Raw genomic sequence first — 22,204 nt, forward strand, 5'->3', positions numbered from 1 at the left:
GCTTGCCTGTCTGGATTACATTTATTACTCTGTCTCAGGGCTCTTCATGTTCCCAGGAAAACTTCTGAGACAATGAGGTCGTTAGTCATTGTGCTCATCAGCGCTAAGGAACACGTAAAGTCTCACCCAACACCTCTTCCACTTCATAATACACTTTGGAGAAGCGGCATCTTCGAGAACAATTCCACAGTAGGTGTCCTCAGGGTCATGGCAAACAGCCTCTAGTGTTCTGTTCTCATTCTTTCTCCAGACGGCCAGACAGACTCCGTGTGGCTTCGTGTGGCAGAACATGGTCCTGTGGATGCACATCACTGGCATGGTCCCACTGCACATTCAGAAGTCTATTAACAATGACATGATGGTGATATTTTGATATGCTCTCACATTTTCAAGGATGTTACATGCCTTGTGCAAAGAAAGAACTCTTGTGCCCCCTTTACTGGGAGTCTTGGATCAGTAACACTTGTCACATTTGCTTTCTCTGTATATAGATGCAGACGGAGAAGTAGACGTAGGTACAGGGAGTTAGAGGTATTTTTCTGAACCATTGGAAATTAGGTGCAGACACCATGCCTCTCTACCCCTAACTATCTCAGTGTATTCCCTAAGAACAGGATGTTTTCTTGTGGATCCACAGTATAATGTTTAAAATTAGTAAATGTAACATCAAAGCAGCACTATGATTTAATTCACAGTTCACATTAAATGTTGTCAATTGTCCCAATCATGTCCTTCCTGGCTCTTTCTGCCTCCAGGCCAGGGTCAAATCCAGGAGCACGCATTGCACTCAGTTGTCTCATCTCTTTAGCTTTCTTTGGCAGGGGGCATTTCTTTATCTTTCATGATCTTTTTTTTAAAATTGTATTTATTTATTTTAGAGAGAGACAGAGAGAGCATGAGCGGGGGTAGGGGCAGAGGGAGAGGGAGAAAACAGGCTCTCCACTGAGCAGGGAGCCCTACGTGGGGCTTGATCCCAGGACCCTGGGATCATGACCTGAGCTGAAGGCAGATGCTTAACCGACTGAGCCACCCAGGCGCCCCTATCTTTCATGATCTTAACCTTTTTTTTTTTTTTTAAGTGTAGGGGCAGGTTATTTAGTGGAATGTCCCTTAATCTGCATTATACAAGCTGGCTTCTGTATCCTTTGGAAAAGTCCTCATCATTTTTCAAACACTTTCTTACTTTTTTGGCATAAGAAAATGTTCCAGGGTCAGTCTTCCAGAATTCTCCCAGAAGCACTATTCTGCCCTGATTCCTGCAGAGAAACCTCCACTCCCAGAGTCGTGAAACCTCATGCCCACCGGCCTGGTCCTTATGGACTCCTCCAGCCTGAAGCCTAGACACCCCCACCTCCAGTTCCTGCTCCCACACTTCTCTATTGTTAAGGTGACAAGGAGGCCATGGAGTGCCAGCTCAACCCTTCCTGGTGGGCTTTCTTGGGTTCCTGGCTTATGTCTCAGTTTCTTCATCTGCAAAATGGGGTTGGTAGTACTCTATCTCGCAGGGCTGTTGTGAAGATAAAATGAGACAGCACTTAGCCCAGTGTCAGGTAGGAGTGAAATGCTTGCAAAGGAAGGTTGTCAGCCTTCACGGGTTTGCCCATAAAGCCTCTCCTGACCTCCCAGCTCCCACCTCCAAGGAAAGAGGCCTCCAGGCACTCTGCTCCCTAGAGCAGAGTGAGGTGAGTCCAGGAGGGTCTATTCCATGGGTCTGCCCCTTACTCAGTCTGGAAGTGGTACAGGGAGGTCCTGAGCCTGAGTGCAATTCTGCCTGACCCCCCCCCCCAACACACACCTGTTTCCCTTGCCTTCCACTCCCCATTGCACACCCTCTGATATATATATATATATGGTATGATCTACCAATCCATGTCTCAGGCTGTTTTAAAAATACCTAGCAATGCGTTGGGAGTGTTTTTAAATGTTTGCATAAATGGCGCCAGGCAATAAACCTCATTCTTCTTCTGCTCATCACATGTGAGGCTCTCTGACCTTCCATGAACTGTCCCATTGTGGTTATTCATCCATTCCCTGGGGAGGTGGTAGTGGTGGGGAGAGTCACCTATGACCTCCCTCTTCCTCCTCCACAACATCCTTGTGGACGCCTCAAAGAATTTGTTTGGGGTACTTAATTTCACCCGTTGCCTGCTTGACTTCCAGAACCACTGCCCCAGTTTTAAGGGTGTGGGCACGTTTTCTTGGAGGTCTTTCCTGGCCATATGGGTGCCTAAGCCTCTCCAGGGCTCAGTGTCCCTAAATGAACATAGGCACAGCGGTCCTGACCCACACAGCGTTGTGAGGGTGACTGCAAAGAGCACTTAGCACAGTGCCTGTGCCTGCTGTCCCGGCTGTCATCCCACCCCCCAGGACTGGCCAGTCGATGGTTCTTCTGCCCCAGAGGAGCAGCGATCAGAGCAGAAACGGCTCTGTGGGTCCTCGCATCCAAGGGCCTCAGAGTATGCAGGCAAACTGCAGCCCAGAGAGAGTAAGGAGTTTGGGCAAAGTCACATGGCTCGTGGCAGCTGACTCTGGCTGTTGTGCCAGGTGTCTGCCACTTCCTGGCTAGCACTTGCCTTCAGGGCCCGTCAGTTTCCCCATCTGTAAAATGAGGGCGGGAATAATGCTTCTGCTACCAGCGATCAGACGGAGAGCCCGTGCCACTCCCCCCGGGGCCGGTCAACCCAGCAGGCTTGTGCGGGCGACGCCAGGGTACACCCCCCCACCCCGCCCCAGCGAGCTGGCACACCTGGGGGGGCGGGGCGTCGCGGCCCGGGGACCTCATTGGCTGCGGCGGCGGGTGACGCAGCGTGGGGCGGGGCGGGGGCGCGTGGGGCGGGGCCGGGTTCCCGCCCGAGCCTTTCATCTGGGCCGTACTTCAGCTCCCTCCTCCAGCGTGGACTGCCCGGGCCGGCCTCACCGCTATGCGCTGCTACGAGGACGAGGGCAGCTGGAGCCTGTCCTTCTCGGGCGCCGGCTTCCTGGGGCTCTACCATGTGGGCGTGACCCGCTGCCTCAGCGAGCGCGCCCCGCACCTCCTCCAGGGCGCCCGCCGCTTCTACGGCTCCTCGTCCGGGGCGCTCAACGCCGTCTGCCTCGTCGCGGGCAAGTCCGTCGGTGCGTGGGGGACGGCGCGGGCTGGGGGGGGGGCGTGGGGGGCACTCGGGCTCCACGCCGGAGGGAGGGCGCGGAGAGGGGCGTGCCGGCGCTCTGCCCTGCGCCCTTTACATCCAGCATGATCCCATGGGACCCTCATAAGAACCCTGAGGAGTATGGTTACTCTCGTTTCGCAGAGGACTGATCGGAGCTGGGGAGGCTGTTTCCAAGATCAGAGGGTGGACAGAACATTTGAACGTAGGGCTGGGACAGATATTCTGAGCTGGAGAAGGGAAGACAGTCCACTCCCATGGTACCCGGGAGGGAGGTCAAGTCTTTTGGACGGATGTGGGCAGGCCCCCTGGGTGACTGAGGACCCTCTCCTCTCCCCATGCGCACAGATTTCTGCTGCTCCCATCTCCTGGGCATGGTCAAGCAGTTGGAGCAGCTGAGCCTGGGCATCTTCCACCCCGCCTTCGCACCCATTGAGCACATTAGGCAGCAGTTGCAGGACAGCCTGCCTTCCAACATTCATATCCTGGCCTCCCAGAAGCTGGGCATCTCGCTGACCCGATGGCCCGATGGCCACAACATCGTAGTCACCAACTTCACAACCCGCGATGAAGTCATCCAGGTGAGCATGTGGTGGCAGGTGAGTGGGCTCCATCTCTATGGTGACTTCCAGGTGCTTCCCAGAGGCAGACACTCCTTTCAGGGAGGTGGGGGGTGTCACTTGAGGCTTGGGTTTGTTTATAAATGAGAGAGTAGCGGTACAGAGGGGCCAGAAGGTGAGGACGGAGACTCCCATCTTGCTTTGGGAAGGCCCCTCGGCTGGACACAGAAGGGAATGGCTGGGGAGGGGGCAAAGTCCAGCTTCTGTACTCAGGGCCCCTGCTTTTCCAGAGAGGCGCCTGCCCACAGTGGATTAGGAAACAATCCAGGATTGTTATAAAACAGGAGGTCGTGACAGAGAGCCACACGGTCAGGGAGGGAGGCCAGTGACAGGCTCTGGGATTGGTCAGGTGGACCAAGTAGGGATTAGGTCCCTGGGAGGGCTCAGGCAGGTAGGGAGACAGGGAGGGAGGCCCGGAGCTCTGCTCCCCGTTCTTATCAGGGTCTGTGCCTTCCACTCAGACTGGGGTCCGTGATGCAGAATCTGCTTCATCTTGCTGACCCCAGCACCCAGCATGGGGACTATCTCTGGGTCTGTGATGATCGGGATTCTCAGTGTGTGCAGGAGAGGAGCCAGTCCCTTGGCGCGAGCTGATGTCCATGGGCTCTCGAGGAAGCCAGTTAGGGACCCTAAAGGTTATCCCAGCATCTTTGCCTGTATGGCACATAGCACAGGGCCTGGCACATAATAGGTGCTCAGTAAACATTAGCTGCTGTCACTGTTATCATTAATCTGTGGGAATGAGGCTCCCGCTTGCATCTCCAACTGGTTAGAGCCAGGATGAGTGCTGCATCTCCCAGAGAGGGTTGGAGGGATATTTCCAAGTAGACTGCAAGTCAAGGTTCTATGCTCCATGAGTTTGGTAAACCCTAGGTCAGTGGTTCTCAGCCAGGGGTGATTTTTCCCCCTAGGGACATTTGACAACATTGGAGGCATTTTTGGTTGTCACAATTCTGGGTGTGTGTGTGTGCACAAAGTACTGAAACCTAGTGGGTAGAGGCCAAGGATGCTGCTAAGTGTCCCACCATGTACAGGACAGCTGCCTGCCACACCATCCTCACTTCCAAGACAGGACTCTTGAGCCCCAAATGTTAATATGTTAAGCATCTTTTTCATTGCTGGACTTGTCAGAGACTCTACGGGGAAGAGTGGACAGTGTTTTCCAAATGGATAAAGAAATCAGGGTTTCTTTTTTTTTTTAAGATTTTATTTATTTATTTTGTGAGAAAGAGCGTGTACGAGCAAGGCGGGGGAGGGGCAGAGGGAGAAGCAGACTCCCCGCTGAGCAGGGAGCCCGATGCGGGACTCGAACCCAGGACCCTGGGATCATGACCTGTGCTGAAGGCAGACACTTCACTGACTGAGCCACCCAGTCGTCCCGAAGTCAGGGTTTCTTGTTTGAGATGCATCTGGTTGGATCAGTGTCCAGGGAACACACTTTGGGAGGCATACATAGATTGTTGGTGAAGAATTCCTGCCTGCTGGGTGATGGATAAATGGTACTTGGTGCCTCTGTTTGCCCTTGGGAAGGGGGGGAACACAGCAGCAGTCTCGAGTGAGCAAGGATCCATAAGCAGGAATTGGAGGGCAGGTGTCATGACAGGCCTGCATTCAAGTACCTTCTTAACCTTGAGAATTTGGCTGGGACATGACAACTTCTCTGGGCCTCGTTTCCCTCCCCTGAACACAAGACTAATGCCAACAAACTTCACAGGCAGCTCTGGGGTTAGACACCATGCCCAGAACAGGTTCTGAACACCAGGAGCGTGAATAATGGTGTTTCCGCTGACTTGTTTTCCCAGGCTCTGGTCTGCACCCTATACTTTCCTTTCTACTGTGGGACAATTCCCCCCGAATTCAGAGGGGAGGTAAGTGCACTTTGGGGGTTTGATGACTGAGTCCCTGCCCCGTGCTCTGGGGGCCCAGTGTACCTTCTGCTGAAAGGCATGTGGGTGGAGGGAACTGTGCTCCCTGAGCTGCTACTGTGTGCCAGGGCCCTCCCTCTGCTCCTCGGGGGGTGGTGCTCAGAGCATCCTGGGGTAGATGGTCCTAGGGGCTCAGGGGCAGCTAGAGGTCACCGGCTGCAGCCCACTTCTGGCTGGTGGCCCTGTGGCAGTGCGGGGAGAGGATAGGGCATCCTGAGCAGGCAGCCCACCTGAATTGCAGCGCTATATCAACGGGGCTCTGAGCAACAACCTGCCCTTTGCGGACTCCTCCTCCACCATCACTGTGTCCCCTTTCCACGGGACAGTGGACATCTGCCCTCAGAGCACCTCGGCCAGCATGCATGAGCTGAATGCCTTCAATGCCAGTTTCCAGATCTCCAAGAAGAACTTTTTCCTGGGGTTCGTCGCCCTCATACCCCCAGCCCTGAGGTAGGTCTGGCCCCAGTGCCCATCTTGAAGGTGTTAGAGGCTTGGCCATGATCCAGGGTCCTGTGAGTCAGACTGTGTCCCCACACCCTCCCCCCACCTCAGGGTAGTTAGGACACATGTTCTGAGTCTTACAGCCATGTTCTTGAACCCACAACATGGGGCTCAAGTTGTGTCCTTACTATTCTTCCCCTGCCTGGATGAATGTTGAGTTAGGACTGGCCCCACATCAAGGCATGCTAGCACCAACCCCGCTGAGCTGGGGTGTGAGCCAGGCCTCTGCTGGTATTCCTCAGGGTCAGGCTCTGTGAGAAGGTGCTAGTACCCTCTGTTTCTCAAGGGAGGACACCAAGGCTCAGAGAGGTTAAGCAACTTGTTCAAAGTCACACAGCCTGGAAGCAGCAAAGCCAGACTTCAAATCCTCAGCTAGCCTAGACCCATGCTCTCAACCACTGCCCTAGACTGTGGCCAAATTTATCATCCCCATGGAGGCGAGGCATAAGGACAGACAAAAAGGGACGATAGACCTAGATTTCTTGTTTTATTCCCTTGCTATTTCTGGAAAATGGGTAATTTGACAACAAATAGTTTATCACCATAAACTGCTCCTCTACCCCAACCATGTCCTGGCCCTGCCCTATTCCTTCATTCATTCCATGGTTCTGTAGTGTTTTGTTTTTTTACTTTAAGTAAATTCTACGCCACACATGGGGCTCCAACTCATGACCCCAAGATCAAGAATCCCCTGCTCTACCATCTGAACCAGCTAGGCACCTCAGTTCTGTAGTGTTTTATAATTTATGAAACAAGATCATGTTCATTTACTCTGATCTTCCCTATACCTGTGTGGTAGATGGAAAATCTCAGCCCCATCTTAGAGACTAGGAAGCTGAGGCTCTCAAGGTGGAGTGGCCATCTTGAGGCCACACAGCAAGGGAAGGCAGAGCTGCCTTCTGGACCTGCAGGTGCCTTTCCCCTAGAGGGGAAAGGCACCTGCCTCCGATTGAGACAGGTGGGTGTGGGCCCCCAATTTCCTCTGCTATCTCAGGCTGGTTCTGGAAATAAACATCAAAGGGCGAAGGCAACCACCATGCATTGACCCACAGGACCCAGGCAGTGTCCCGGGTGTCCTGGGCCAGGCCTACTTATCCCACTTTCCAGAGGAGAGAACTGAGACCAGAGAGCGGAGTGTCTGGAGCAAGAGCGGCCACCAAGGAGTCTTAGAGGGGGGAGCTCGTCCTGCCTGCAGTCCCATGGCCCTCCCCGCCCAGCACTGGGGTCCTTGAGCCCATGGAGGGGGTTCTTGGGGAGTGCGGGCTGGGCGGGGATTGCTTCCAGCGGAAGACAAGTCTCTGGACTGTGACCACAGCTCGAGGGGCAAGTCCAGGCCTTCCCCATCCTACTCTGATCTGTTTTGGCAGGTAGTAGCGGACAGCTGCAGACAAGGCTACCTGGACGCCCTCAGGTTCCTGGAGAGACGTGGTAGGTGGTAGCCCCCATAGTCGCTGGGCATCCAAGTAGATCCTGCTTTCCAGGTGTCTGTGCGTTTAGGGACCTCAGCTCACTCGTTCTCTCACTCAGCTTCTGCTCTATGCTTGGCCTCAGCTGGAGGCTGGAGACCTAGAGAGGATCACACGCACGTCCTGCTCTTGAGCTGCTCTTAGACTGTTGTGGGGGGACCTCTCCCCATGGAGATGGAGGGGATGCTCAGAAGGGGGCACCTGACCCGGCCTGGAGGGTGGGCAAGGAAGGCTTCCTGGAGGCGGCAACAGATAAGCTGGGCTTTAAAGAGTTATGAAGACTATAGAAAGGTTGAAGACAGAAACGAAGAGGGCATTCCAAGCAGAGGGAAGATGAGCGAGAGCAAAGGAACAGAGGCGAGCACCTTCGGGGCACGTGACTCAGTATGGCCTCAGGAGTGTGCGTGTGCATGCGTGTGTGTGTGCGTGCATGTGTGCGTGTGTGTGTGTGTTCATCGGACAGTGGGTGGGCTACAGAGGTCTTCTCAGCTGGAGAGTCTGGATGTCATCCAATGCTCTTCACATGGTAGAGCTGAAATTTGAACCCAGGCCATCTGGCTCCAGACCCATGTTGTTTCCCCCAAACATACAGCAGCAGGAAGAATTTGCTGAGCACTTAATACGTGCCCAGATCTGGGCTTGAGCTTTAGGTGTTTGTCTTGTTTAATTCTCAGAACAACCACATGAAGCAGATTTTCATTTTCTCCTTTCTCAAAGAGGGAAACTGAGGCACAGGGCAGTTAGATCACCTAGTGAACAGGTGTTGACATCAGGGTTTGAACCTTGGACTGCGTCTTCAGGGTCCGGGCTCCGATGAGCCACTAGAAAGTGCACAGGAGATGGGGAGCAGAGAAGGGTCAGGGGAGAGCAGGAAGAGGTCATTCAGGAGGAGCCGTGGGTACATCCTGCAGCAAGCAGGTCCCCAGAACTGGGTTTGGGGATCGAGGGGGATGGGTGGCATGGAGAGCCAGGGGCTGTCACCATCACCAGGGGGCTCTGGACGTGCTGACTCGTCATATCCCTCCTCTCCACTGACCCAGGACTTACCAAGGAACCGGTGCTTTGGATGCTGGTGTCGAGGGAGCCCCCAGCCCCAGCTGATGGGAGCCAGGATGCCAGTCATGACAGAGGCCAGAAGAGGGGCCTGTCTCTCAACTGGGCGGTGCCCAGTGTGCTGGTCAAGGATGTGCCTGACTTTGAGCAGCTCTCACCAGAGATGGAGGCCGGTACTGCCTTTTCTTTCATGCACTTGCTCACCTACCCCATGCCCTGCACACAGGGGCCTGGGGGGGGGCGGTGCAGAGACCCTGCCCTGCAGGTGCTCAGGGGTCGGAAGAGGATAGGACTCCCTTATTGAGCACCTACTGAGTGCCAAGTGTGGTCCTAGGGCCTTTCTACCTGTTGTGGCAATCACTCCGCACCACAACCGTGGGCCTATGTGTTTTCCTTACCCCATTTCACTGACGACGCAACCAAAGCTCGGAGAGGCAGTTGGGAGATTTAAACACAAATCTGTGCCTCAGAAAGCCAGGTCTCTGCCCACGGCCCAGGGAAGGGCAGGAAGTACATAGGGACGTGAGAGAGGCACACACAGAAGGTTCTGGACTCTCCACGTGGACATGGACTCATTTCATCCTCCCACAAGTACTCTGAGGATGGCACTGGATTGTCCCCATTATATGGATGAGGAAACCATAGCACCGAGAGGTTAAGTGACTTGTCCAAAGTCACACAGCTAACAAATAGCCCAAGCAGGAGTTCCACTCTGAGCCATTTGGTCTGCTCTCCTGCTTAGTGACCCCAAAGTCACAACTGCAGCAGCAGAAGGGTCCGGGCGTATGTCATGGTGACGGGGATGTGGGTTTGAACAGCATCTTAAGTGAGACCGGAGAGGAGGATTCGGCCAGGCAGAAGGTGCAGCGTGTGCAAATGTCCTGGGTTTGATGGGGGCAGTGTCGTGGTTGAGGGCCAGGGTGGCAGAGGCTGGGAGGGTCAGGCAGGTGGCTTTGAAAGCGGCAGGAGAGGGATGGGGAGCCACTGGCGGGGGGCGGCCTACTAGGGGCAACCCCTCCTTTTCAGGGTTCACTACTGCTCTGAAGAGTAGGTCTGGCGTTTACCGCACCTAGCTGGGAGGGGACGGGCTGGGCAGGGGGAGGGGGAAAGCCTGGGAGGAGAGCTGATGGTGGTTGAGGTTAGAGCAAGGACAGTGTGGGTGGGCGAAGGGGACAGGGAGGGCGCCTCTTTCCGTGCCAGAGACCATACAGGGCCTGCAAAAATGGGCCTGGATCTGTGGCGAGCCCCTGAGGGCCAAGCTTGGAGCTCGGGAGCTGAGGCTGCGTCCCTGCGGCCACATGGCAGCACCAGAGAACCGTCTCCTTGATGGGCCACCACCACCAGCATGCCCCAGGACTGGGAGTTAGTTATCGGACCGGCCCTTACAGACCTCCCTTAATCCTGGCCCACCTGCCTGGGAGCCGGGTACTGCCAGGAGCCCCACTTTTCAGAGGAGGGAATGTAGCCTCAGGGAAGGGGAGGGACTCAGCCTGGGACCCATGGCAGGGGAACGAGGAGCGGGTCTTCGTGCTGTATCGTCTGTGAACCCTCCGAGCGGCTCTCTCTCCACAGCACTAGCCAGAGTCAAGGTTGGAGGCCGAGCCACGGTCTGAAGATGAGGATTTGGGCTCTGGCTCTGCCCTGGCCAGGATGCCAGTCCTTGGTACCCTGGGCATTTCAGGGGAAGGGGGCTTGGGAAGGGGTGGTTGTCCTTCCTGCAGCTGCTACTGTTAATAACCCTGATGTGTTGCTGTCATCAAGGGAGGTACGGGGGGCACACGTGGCGCGTCCTGGGAGGGGGTGCAACAGACTTTGCAGAGCGGCGGGAGACATGGAAAGAGCTCGGGGAGCCTGAGTCCTTGGGTCTGTCTTGGGGACCCTGCCATTTCCTGGCCTGGTCTTTAGGCAAGTCACTTCCCTACTCTGAACCTCAGTCTCCTCATCTGTGAAAGGGGCACGCCCTTCCGGTTTGGGGACAATAAGGAGAGAGCACAAGCTGAGTGCCCAGACCTCCGCTGGCTCAAACTGGGGGCTTGATCAATGCTGTCTCTTTCTCTGCAGATAGGGGTGAGGGAGTGGGCATAGTTTGTGGACTGTGTGAGGTGGGAAGGGGTTCAGGCCACCTGCCCTAAGGGTAATGGTGAGGGGCTGGCTGGAGGGGTGGGTGGTCATGCCCCGGCTTCTCTCGTAGCACTGAAGAAAGCATGTGTGCGGGACCCTAGCACCTGGGCACGCTTCTGCCGGTCGGGCCTTGGGCGGGCACTGACCTACTTGTTGCTGCCCTACACACTACCCTTCGAGTACGTTTACTTCCGGAGCAGAAGGTGAGGCTCAGCCGGGGGTCCTGGGAAGGGCCTGGCTTGCCATCAGGGCTGTGGTGGAGACCAGTGCCCAGGGCAGGAGGGGCAGCCAGCCCGCTGGGTGGGCAGAGCCTGGCTGGCCTCCCTGGGCTGCTTGGTGCTGGTTGCACAACCCAGAGGAGTGTCAGGGGGTCTCCTCTGCAGGATGGGACTGGTGGGGAGATGATGCAGTAGCTGTGACCGATGGATCGGAAACGGGCCTCCTGGTCAATGCTCTGGCCCCTCACCTGTCTCTAGGACCTTTGGCCCTTTGCTCTACCTGTTAGAGCCTCAGAGGAAATGTGCTGTTTCTGGAGAAATAACTCAGGGGGCTGGTCTGGTTCTGATTAGCTGTGTGGCCTGGGCTGGGTCTCTTGACCTCTCTGGGCCTCAGCTTCCTTTTCTATAAAACAAGGCCCTTCCAGGGCTGACTGGTTGTGGTTAAGCCCTCACTAACCATTCTAACTTTGCTGATTAATGAATCACTCGGCACTGTTTGTTCATTCATTCCACCAATAGTTATATTGAGGGCCTACCCAGGGGCCAAGCCTTGGCTGGGGATAGGGAGGCAGCCCTGACTCAGACCCAGGCCCTGGCCTTGTGGAACTCACAGCCCACAAACCATCACACACTCACCTGTGCAATCACACCTCTGCCTAGAGATACCCAGCGAGGTCTATACTGGCTGTGATTCCTAAAAGAGGTCTACACTGGCCGTGAACTGAGATAGCTCGCCCTAGGGGCTATCTGGTCAGGGAAGGCTACCTAAAGAAGGTAACTTTTGAGTTATAATCTGAAGAATGGGTAGGAGTCCACCAGGCAAAGAGGAAGGGAAAAGCATTCCAGAGGGATGGAACGGCATGTGCAAAGGTCCTGGGGCAGAAGGCAGAGGAAATAAGATGGTGAGGCAGTGTGGCAGTGGCTGGTGGGGGCTAGACAGGCAGGGCTCTATAGCCACATGAGGAGCGTGGTCTTTATCCCAACAGTGGTGGGAAGGCAGCGAAGGGTTTCAGTAGAGAAGTGTCATAGGGAGAGCTGTGTTTTTTAAAAATTTTTTATTCCCAAAAAGGTCTATGACAGTGAGTCACAGGTCTCTCTGTTTTGCTCCACGCTGAGTTAATGACTGGATCAGCCCTGCTGCTGTAATTGCCAGTGGCCCAAAGCCAGGAGAGAGCTTTCTGCTAACTCAGATTCTCCTCATGCTGAGCTGTTAGATTGAAACTGCAGGTTGAAGTCAAAAAGGATAAGGGCAAAGTCTGGACTTTTCAGCTAAAAAAAAAAAAGTCCATATATGAGCACTGATGGAGAAACCTGTTCAGACCATAGGAAAATTCAGACTTAGCTTTTTTTTTGGTAACCTACATGCTCAACATGTAGGTTGTAATAATAGAGACAGACAGTCCAGAACAAGGGAGGTGATGGTCTAGCTTATGTTTTTGCTTCTCATACTCCACCCTGTGGCCTGTCTGCCTGGTTGAGGTCCTGGCTGAGAGGCTCTGCTGAAGGCAGCACACTGAGGGGAGGCCCTGCTGTGTCCAGTGAGTCTGAGATGGTGCCCAGTCAGGCCCTGTCTCTGCCATAATTGGATGACCTGGTCCTCTGCTGACCCGACAGGACCCAGGTCTGGAGCCACAGGAGGGTTTTGAGCAAGAAAGGGCTGTGATCGGATGTATATTTCAGGCATGTCACCGGCTGCTCAGGGGAGAGTGGATGGAGGGCTGTGGAGTAAGGAGGGCAGGTCTGGGGAAGGGAAGGAGGGACAGAGAGAGGGAGGAGGTTAGGAACTGCAGGCAAGCTGATGGTCCCCTTTTGGCTGGCGAGGAAGCTGAAGCTCAGAGAGGTTCCCTGACCTGCCCGGGTCACACAGCTGATGAGCAGGGGAGCTGGGCCCAGAGCCCTGCCCTTCCCTGCCGTGGGCTTCACGCTTGTGCCCCGCGGAATTATAACCAGCTCTGCGGTGGGCGCTTCTCACCTCTATTCCACTTCCTTTAGGCCTGGTGCCTCAGGTCCTCCGGTGCAGGGACCCCTGGCTCTGCTCTGGGCCCGTGGGGAAGGTGGGCTTGGCCGGGCCACATGCTCAGGCTTAGCTGAGTGAAGCGTTTGCCGCCCCTTCCTCCAGGTTGGTGGCATGGCTGCCTGATCTGCCAGCCGACTTGTGGTGGATGCGGGGCGTGCTGCAGGGCTTGGCCCTCGAGATCTACTCCAGGTCAAAGGACCAGCTCCTCCGACTGGTCAGGTGAGGCGGGGGGACGGGCCTGGGGCAGAGCGGGTGTGGTTTCCCTGGGGGAGCAAGGCACCACTGTTTTTCTAGACCCTGGGCAGGCCGTCCACACCATCTGTGTCCTTCTCTCCCCATGTACATTCCCATGTAGTCTCTGGCATAGCTTTGGTCACTGCTGTGGGCCAGACCCGTGCTGGGCCTGGATGCCGGAGCTGGCCTCTCACACAGGTCAGTCTGCAGGACTGGCTCCCAGAGGACGAGTGCATCTCCCTGCTCGGCCAGATCCCCATCAGCCCTTCCAACAGCCTTCCAGAGGTCCCTCCCTGTGCTCTGTGGGGTCTGGGTTGGGGCTGCCTATCTCTCCTTCACCTGGCTAGAGACCCTGGCATGCTTCCAAACCACTTGATGGCCATCCCTGGAACCTTCCCGCCCCTCTCCGCGTGGCCAGAGTAAGGGTCTCAGGGCTTTCCTCCTGGCAGTATCCGGGAGAAGAGTGACCCAGGGCTCACCGAATGCGAGGGCTGCCCCCACAGGGCTTCACCCTGCCCTTTGCCCGTCCCCGGGCTCTAAAACCTTGCACTCACTGGCTTCTCCTTCTTCCGCAGCCTGCCCATGACCAGCCCCCTCCAGCCTGGGGCAGCTCTTCTTGTGGACCTGGCCAAGGAGCCCAGACCTCCCCATCAGGCCTGAGGGGCACAAAGCAGGGCCAGCCCAGTGACTGGCCTCTCCTGGTCCTTGTCTTAGCCCTCATCCTGTGCCCAGATCTGCCCTCAGTCCTCGAGTCCTGACTAGTCTTCCGGAGCTCAGAGCCCAGTGTGGAGCTGTCTGCTGAGCAGCCTTCCTTTCCCCTCAGACTCTTGTCCCTGACTGTGTGGGCGTGTGGCCCCCAGGAGCCAGAAGAGGCCCCACCAGCCCCTCTGGAGCCCCTATTCCTTGGAGCCAGCTCCTGGGGGCCCAAGGACTTCTTTTTGGGAGAGGCCCAGCCTGCTGGTGTGTCCCTTGGTCGCTGTGTCCAGGTCACCCTGTCATCAGAGGGAAAAAGGAAGGTAGGAGCTGAGACACACATCTTGGTTCTTGAATTTCCATGTAGGGGGACTCGGGGGCAGCATCTGCTGAGAAGCAGGGTTCCAGTGCTTTTGCTGAGATGTTTGCAGAGCACTTTACAGAAGATAGAGAAAGTGTCAGTGATTGGAAGGCAAATGGAAATGATGGGTTGGGGTGTGCCTCCCCTCAGATCCTTTCTCTGACTTCCTTTGTCTGGCACTCGCCCCAGGGTGACCCCCGTGGTCTGCTCATTCCTGCAACCTTGATCTCTGACTTCCTACTGGGTACATCCAGCGGGAGCCCCCAGCAGGAGATGCGAGGCTGGGAGGAGAGGGGGGGATCAAAATCTTCTCAGAATCCCACCCACATGTGTCCCATCGGAGTGTCCAAGGGCCCCTGGCTGCCAGCACCATTATTCCTTACTAGTACCTGCACACAGCCCACTCCCAGGCCCCTTTCTTTCTCAGGCAGAGAGGAGACTGGGACACCAGCCCTCCTCTAGCCTCTCCTGGGAGCGGATCCCTTTCCTGTCCTCAGAGCGGAACCCACACTGTGTCTTGGCCAGGCCCTTAGGAGGCACTCAGCCCGAGCAGGGATGGGGAGGGTGGGGGAAATGGAGGCATGCACAAGAGAAAAAGGGAGCAAAGGAATAAATCCGAACAAAAGAGATAATGAGTCATTCATCCGTTCGTTCGTCCATTCATTCATTCATTCATTTGATTTTTGCTTAGTGCGTTGTAGGCTCTGGGGTCACAACAGTGAACACGGCTTACATTCTGGTGTGGGTTGGGGCGGGGAGCAGATGCTAAACAGCCAACTGGAAACTGAAAATAAGATCATCTGAGGAGCAGCAGTGCTGTGAGGAGAGCAAAAGAGGGTGGACATGATGGCGGTCGGGTGGGGTGGGAGCGACCCTGGATCAGTGGTCCAGGAAGGCCCCTCCTAGAAGATGATGTCGGGGGTTAGGCCTCAAGTGAGAGGCAGAGTTTTGCAAGCGGAGGGAACAGCAGGTGCAAAGGCCCTGAGATAGGAATGCAGTCGATGTGTTTAAGAAACAGAAGGTGGCCAGTGTGGCCGGAGCCTTGTGAGCAGTGGGGCAGGCGGAGGGCAGGCAGAGGCTGGGTCGCAGAGGCCACTGTCACGGTGATCAGGACGTTGGATTTGGGCAGTCATTGGAGGGTTGGGAGCAGGGAAGCAGAAAGGTGAGTGCAGAGCGGGTGAAGGGAGCATAGGAGGGCTGGGGTGGGGGTGGGGGGCTGAAAGGGAGAGAAGAGGCAGAGACAGGGATTACTTGCAGGAGGGTCCGCCTCCCTGCTCATCTCTAGGATCTAGGATCCACTGGGGCTGAGCTCACTTCTGTCCCCTCTTGCTGTCAGGAATGAGGCTGTTCTACCTTGAGTCAGGTGATGTCCAAACCCCAAGGATTCTCTCCATCCAGAGCTGGGACACCCTGTCCCTGTTCCCAGGTGCTGGGTTTGGGATTTCCTCTGCCTGTGGAAAGGGGAGGACTGGTCACCTGGGTCTCCAGGTTGAGGATCTAGATGCTCAGAAGGCCTCTGAGAGTATTCTTTTTCCCCTGTCCTTTGTCCCCTATCAAGGACATGGACCTCTATTCCAGGGGCAAACAGACCTCCCTCTATCACCTCCCCTCTCATTGGTTCTTTGGGACTTGCCCTAGGGCCATCTTTGCCCCCTTTGCTTTATTTTGTGTCTTCGATGGAGAAAGACATTTGGCCACTCCCACCTTCCTCTTCATCATTCTCCTTCTCTGAAGCAGCATGTCACTAAATGTTTCTAGCTTACTTGGTTGAATATCTCAATTGCTGATAACACTCTGCTCTGAACACTTCTTTTTGGTCTGTGGCTCATGCATCAGGGTCACCTCTTCACAGCTTGTGGGTTGCAGAGATAATTCGCAAACATTGCTCACAGCGCTTTACAGTCTATAAGTACTTCCCTGCTTTCTCTTCTCTTGAACTCTTAGACATTTTCTCACATGGCTTTAAAATCTGACTGCCTGTGGCTTTCTCCATTGATCCCAGCTCTGTGCTTCTGGGCCCATGCACCTGCTTGCCTGGGGACAGCCTGGCAGGGATAGAAAGGTGGTGAGCTGGCGCCTCTGAGGGTGCTCTTCTCCACAGTGAATAGCTTATGCCTTACAACCATTCATCAGGGACATCCCCAACCCAGACTTGCTGCTCAGTGAAGTACAACCCCTTAACCCTAATTTGTTCAAATCCCTCTAGGAGTATGGAGTCCAGCGCTGCCCCTGATATGATGTGACCAGTACTGGACCTAAATTGCCTTTCACCTCCCACCTCCTGGTCACCGCTTCTATGAATGTAGCCTCAGAATGAATGGGCTTAGCCTGGGCAACCCCTGTGGATTTCACTGAGCCACCATCCACCAACAGTGCTGTGTTCTTCCTTAAGCCTGGAGGTGGCTCAGCTGACAAGGCAGCCAGCCCAGGAACTGATCCAGGTCAGAGTTCCTGGCTTGTCAACCTACATAGCCACCCAGGACAGAGCCCTGAGGCATTACAGAGGAAAGGAGCGATCTAGGACTCTGAATTGAGGTCGCCCTGGGTCGAAGTCCCATCCCTGCAACTGAGCATTAATGTAACCTAGGGAAATTCCCTCACCTCTCAGAGCCTCAGGGTCCCCCTGCATAAAATGGAGATAACAGCACATACCTCATGAAATATTTGCTTGAGAAAAGTAAATGCTCCTTGTAGACTACATCGTATGGTAGGAAAGAGGAAGCAAGAAGATGCACTAACTTCATGTCTGCTCTGTGTTAGGCACCGGACTAGAAGGACTACTGAGCCTCCTCTGAGCCTTACACCACCCCTGGGTGGGGGACAGTCCAGAGGAAACTCAGGGGAGCTGTGATGGGGCCCAGAGCTGTGTGATATCAAGGCCCTTTCTAGACCCATGCCATGGTCTCCCATCAGCAGAGCTTAAGTCATGGGTCCACCACCCTCCTCTTTCTCTCGGTGTTCCAGCCAAGCACCTTTCTGGGCCTTGGAGCCCTGGCACAATCCACCTCCCAGGCTGACTGCAAGCCCCTGCCCCAGCCTGGTTTTCTGAGTGCCAACTGTCTGCAGGGTGTGTCCTGGTGCCTGAGGCAGATCCCTGCCCCAAGGAGCTCACATGCCTCTGTTTCCATTTCTGTGGAAATAATAGGGAGTCTAACCCTTACATGTACACTCACTTTACACTTTACAAAACGCATCATTTCAATTCTCACAGCAACCCTGGGAGTTTGGCAATATACTCTGCATTTTATGGATGAGGAAACAAAGGCGCAGAAGGGTTACGTTCATTGGTAAGTGGTAGAGCTGGAAATGCCCAAGTCTGTGCTCCAGGAAGCAGAGAGATCCCTAGACCATTACAGCTTCATTGTGCACCAGCATCGTAGGATGCCAGGCAAGTTCTGTCCTTGATCAGTTCCTCATTTCCTATCTTTAAAATCAGGGGTTGGACCAGCTGGTTTCTAAGGGGCCTCCAGCTCTTCTCTGAGTCCATTACATAGACAATTAATATCACTGTATTAGAGATGATTCCAGGAAGGGATTACCCACAATGGAATGGGTTTCTGAACTAGGTCTTGGTGGAAGCCTAGAATTTGGTTTGGCGCAAAGTTATTCCAGGAGGGGATACTGTAGGTGCAAAGGCAGGTTGGAGGTGGCCTATGGTAAGTTAAACCTACAAGGAATCTGAGCTTCAGAGAGGTGAAGTGCCTTGTCCCAGGTCCCACAGCCAGTCAGTGGTGGGGTTAGCATTCAAACCCAGGTCAGGCTGTGGTTCCATTCTGTCTGAACGCTAGAATGCTGGGTGGAAATACTGAGGAGTCTTCTGCAGGGATTCTGATGTAATTGATCTTGATCTAGCCATCTGTCTGGGCAGGAGTGTGGTTGGAGCATGTAGTTCCTGGGCACTGGTGTCCTCAGGGGCCACTATGTGAGTGTGACTACCTGCCTGAGCCAGCAGTCTGTGCCTCAGTCTCGCTTAATGTCATCTGTGCCAAGCAGGCTGGTATGTGCTAAACTGAGGCTGGGATCACGTGAAGCTAGTGGGGTGACCTCTGCCCCAGCACTAAATTCTGGCTACACTGGGAATCCCCAGGAAGATACCTCAACCCCTCTGAACTTTGAATCCCACCCTTAAATCCAGTCTTGGAAACTAACCAAGTATTTAGTGATGTTAAGGAACATTCATTACTTTTTAGCTGTGTTAATATATTGGGAACGTGTGTTTTGAAGAGTTTTTATCTTTTAGAGATCTGTAGTGAAATATTTATCAATGAAATAATACGTGAGATTTGCTTCAAAATAATCTGGGTGGGGACGGGTGACTGAGAGTTGATGAAACGTGGATTGATAACAGTTGACACTGAGTGGTGAGTTCACAGAAGTTCACTTAACCCTTTTCTCTAGTTTTGCATATGTTTGACATTTCCATAATAAACAAGTACTTAACCTTAAAAACTGGATAGCACATGCAAACGGAAAACATTCATCAAAACAGAACATAAAACAAGCAAAATCAGGGCCATGGAGAGTCGTGGCTATCCTAATCCCAGAACCCAGATCCCAGATCCCAGATCGGGAGGGCTGCAGGATCTGGTGAACTGTGCACATTCAGCACCTCGGACAGCAACATCTTTCCTCTGCCTCAGCAGCCTTAGGGCTCTGGGGCAGAGAACTTCTGCATCCACCTTTGTTGGGAGGGGTCTGTTCAGGACAGAAGGCTGTCCAGCCTCTTCCACACTTCTAGAGATGGGGCCTTCACTACCCATGGGGTAGACCAGGCCTTGGTGGACAGTTTGGGCTCCCAAGAAATTTGTTTTCTGCTCCTTAAGTATACTTTTGTCAAAAACCAATCGATCATCTATGTGTGTGTCTATTTCTGGGCTTTCTATCCTGTTCCATTTATCTATATGTCTGTCCTTATGCCAATCCCATCCTGTTTTGATTTATAGCCTTAAGATAAATAGCTTTGTAGTAAGTCCTGAAATCAGGTGGTATGAGCCTTCCAACCTCGCTATTCATTTCCAAAATTGTTTTGAGTATTCTTGGTTCTTTGTTTTCCCATATAGACTTTAGAACAAGAGAGCCCATTGGAATTTTGCCTGGGACTGTACAGACTCTGTAGATGAATCTGAGGAGAATGGGCATCTTAACAATGTCGAGACTCCCAATCCATGAACAGGGTATATGTCTCCATTTCTTTAGGTTCTCTTTAATTTCTCTCATCAGTGTTTTGTAGCTTCTGTTATACAAATTTTGCACATATTTTCTTAGCTGTATTCCTAAGTCATTTAATATTTTCTGATGTTATTGCAAATGATATTTTTAACATTTCAATTCCTAATTGTTTGTTGATAGTATGTAGAAATGGAATTGATTTTTGCTTTTTGACCTTGTATCCTGTGATCTCGATAAACTCATTAATTCTAGTAGCTTTTTAGGTAGAATCCTCAGGGTTATCTATTTTAAAGGTTTTTCTTCAGAGTTTTATTCTTAAAAAACCTGAACCTATAGAAAAGTTTCAAGTAATACAACTGAAGTAGGTAGAATAACACACTCCTCTCCCCACTGTGTCTGCACCCTAGTCCCCAGAACCTATGAATATGTTATGCTACATGTTAAAGGGAATTAAGGTTGCAGATGGAATTACAGTTGCTGGTTGGCTGACCTTAATATAGATTATCCTGGATTGTTGGGTAGGTCCAATGTAGTTACACGAGTCCTTAAAAGTGGAAGAAGGATGAAAAAGAAGAGTCGGTGTCAGGGTACTATAATGTGAGCAAGACTAGACCTACCATTGCTGGCTTTGAAGATGGAGAAAGGGGCCACAAGCCAAGGAGTGCGGTGGCCTCTAGAGGCTAGAAAAGGCAAGACAATGAATCCATCCCCAGAGTCTCCAGAAAGAAGCGCAGCTTTGGGGACTCCTTGATTTTAGCATATGACACCCTTATTAGATGTCTGGCCTACAGAACTATAAGATAATAAACTTTTGTCTTAAGTCACTGAGTTTGTAGTAACCCTTTACAGCAGTAATAGAAAACTAACAAAATAATGAACATATAGCATCACCAACATACACATACACACATATGTGCATGTGCACTTTTTTATTCCTATGTAGTAAGTATCTTCATTGTATGAGTATATCACAATTTATCCAGTCTATCATTGATGGAAATTTGAGCTGTTTCCTATTTTTTTTTTAAAGATTTTGTCAGAGAGAGAGAGAGAGAGAACAAGCAGGGGGAGCGGTTGGCAGAGGGAGAAGCAGGCTCCCCACTGTGCAGGGAGACCGATGTGGGGCTTGATCCCAGGACCCTGGGATCATGACCTGAGCCAAAGGCAGACACTTTAAAACTGAGCCACCCAGGCGTCCGGAGCTGTTTCCTATTTTTGTCTAATATGTACAAAGTTTTCCTAATTTGGCCTTTCAGCTAGCCCCTGTGTCCTTTTGACTTACCCATCATTTTTTAACACTTTATTTTTTGCCCAACAAGATGCTTTAGACTCATTTTGGGTTTTTTGGGGGGTTTTTTTTGCCCAGCCCTGGAATTGTCCTCCCCCCCCCACCCCCCAAGAGAGTCTGGTTCCTTTTGGTGGGGAAGTATTTAAGAACCAAGATCTGGAGACTGGGTGTGTCTAGTTATTACCGGAATACCAGTACCTAAAGACCTTTTCAGCAAAGATAAATAGGTATTTTAAAAAATAGGAAGTTCATGTCAATACCTCAGATTCCAATTCAAAACCATCTCCCTTGACTTCTCCCGTAGTGAGAGCCCTCATCTGAAACATCAGGACATTCATTCTTTCATTTGCTCATTTTCTCCAGCTTTTGGCGATCTGTCTGTGTCATTACCTAATCGTTAATACCTCGGGTGCTTGGATTGTCCTCTTTCATTTTGGTAAAGACACCCACAAGCCTCCAGAGCCAAGGTTAATTGCTCTTTCCTCCCTCTGTCCACCGTGTACACATGGCCCATGCCTCCCAGCTCATGTGTGTGTGTCTCTATGCAAGTACATCATTCCAGAGCAAGAGAGAGAGGGAGTAGGTCCTGCCCACCTGCTTTACTCAGTATTCTTGCTGGTGTAGTTGTCTCTGTCCATCCTTCCAGCTATAGAACCTAGGTGTAGAGATTATCATTCCTTTTCCACAGTCGAGGACAGCTAGACTCAGAGAATTAGACCTGGACCCCACTGTTTTCATCTTTGTGTTCCCCCAGCCACAGGCATGTGGTAGGTGCTTAGTACACGTTTCTTGAGTCAATGACTGGATGAGGGGTTATACTAAAATCTCTTTAGAACTCAGTTTTTCTCAAATTGTAGTATGAAAAAGAAGTACTTTATTAAATGCAGATTTGGGGGCGCTATCCCAAGAGAATCTATCTCTTGAGGTCTGGGGTTGGCCATGGAATCTGCAATTAACACTCCCCCCTTCCGCCCACAGGATATTATGAAGAATATCATTCATAGCACCATCACCACCTGAGATTATCTTGGTTATTCACAAATGTAAGCTCCAAGAGAGCCGGGCTTTTGCCTGATGTTATCTCGCGAACCTGGGCCAGTGCCTGGTACAGATCAGATGGTCGCTAAATATTTGTTAGATGAATCTTTAAGGTCACTTCTCGAGGGAGCGTTTGTGAGTCTGTGTTGAGCGCTTGCTGAATGACGGAAACAGCGGGTTGAGAATGAACGCGCGATGGCCGGGCATGCGGACTGCGGGCGGCAAGGAGGAGGTGGGCAGGGGTCAGGTCCATCGCAGGGTGGGTAACGGCGGCTCCGTGCGGCTCAGGCCCGACCCGGAGGCCCCGCGACGTCACGTCTGCGGAGGGCAGCCGGCGCGCGGCGGGCGGGGCCA

At 53.0% G+C, this 22,204-nt stretch overlaps 2 protein-coding genes across 2 annotated transcripts in view; both read left to right on the forward strand.

Moving 5' to 3' along the window:
* Positions 1 to 2,904: 2,904 nt before the first annotated feature.
* Positions 2,905 to 14,915, forward strand: PNPLA5 (patatin like phospholipase domain containing 5). The gene is given in 9 exon segments (XM_021687791.1): positions 2,905 to 3,114; positions 3,495 to 3,727; positions 5,569 to 5,634; positions 5,933 to 6,145; positions 7,560 to 7,620; positions 8,699 to 8,884; positions 10,903 to 11,035; positions 13,170 to 13,286; positions 13,877 to 14,915. Coding segments are annotated over 9 exon segments (1,287 nt in total). The 5' UTR covers positions 2,905 to 2,921; the 3' UTR covers positions 13,962 to 14,915.
* A 7,140-nt stretch (positions 14,916 to 22,055) lies between these two features.
* SULT4A1 (sulfotransferase family 4A member 1) overlaps positions 22,056 to 22,204 on the forward strand; it is a 32,065-nt gene continuing 31,916 nt past the window's right edge. Inside the window, exon 1 of the mRNA XM_044915764.1 lies at positions 22,056 to 22,082. Coding sequence (XP_044771699.1) covers positions 22,056 to 22,082 — 27 coding nt within the window. The remainder of the gene's footprint in view (positions 22,083 to 22,204) is intronic.

Source organism: Neomonachus schauinslandi, chromosome 5, assembly GCF_002201575.2.
Source record: "Neomonachus schauinslandi chromosome 5, ASM220157v2, whole genome shotgun sequence".
Classification (NCBI taxonomy): domain Eukaryota; kingdom Metazoa; phylum Chordata; class Mammalia; order Carnivora; family Phocidae; genus Neomonachus; species Neomonachus schauinslandi.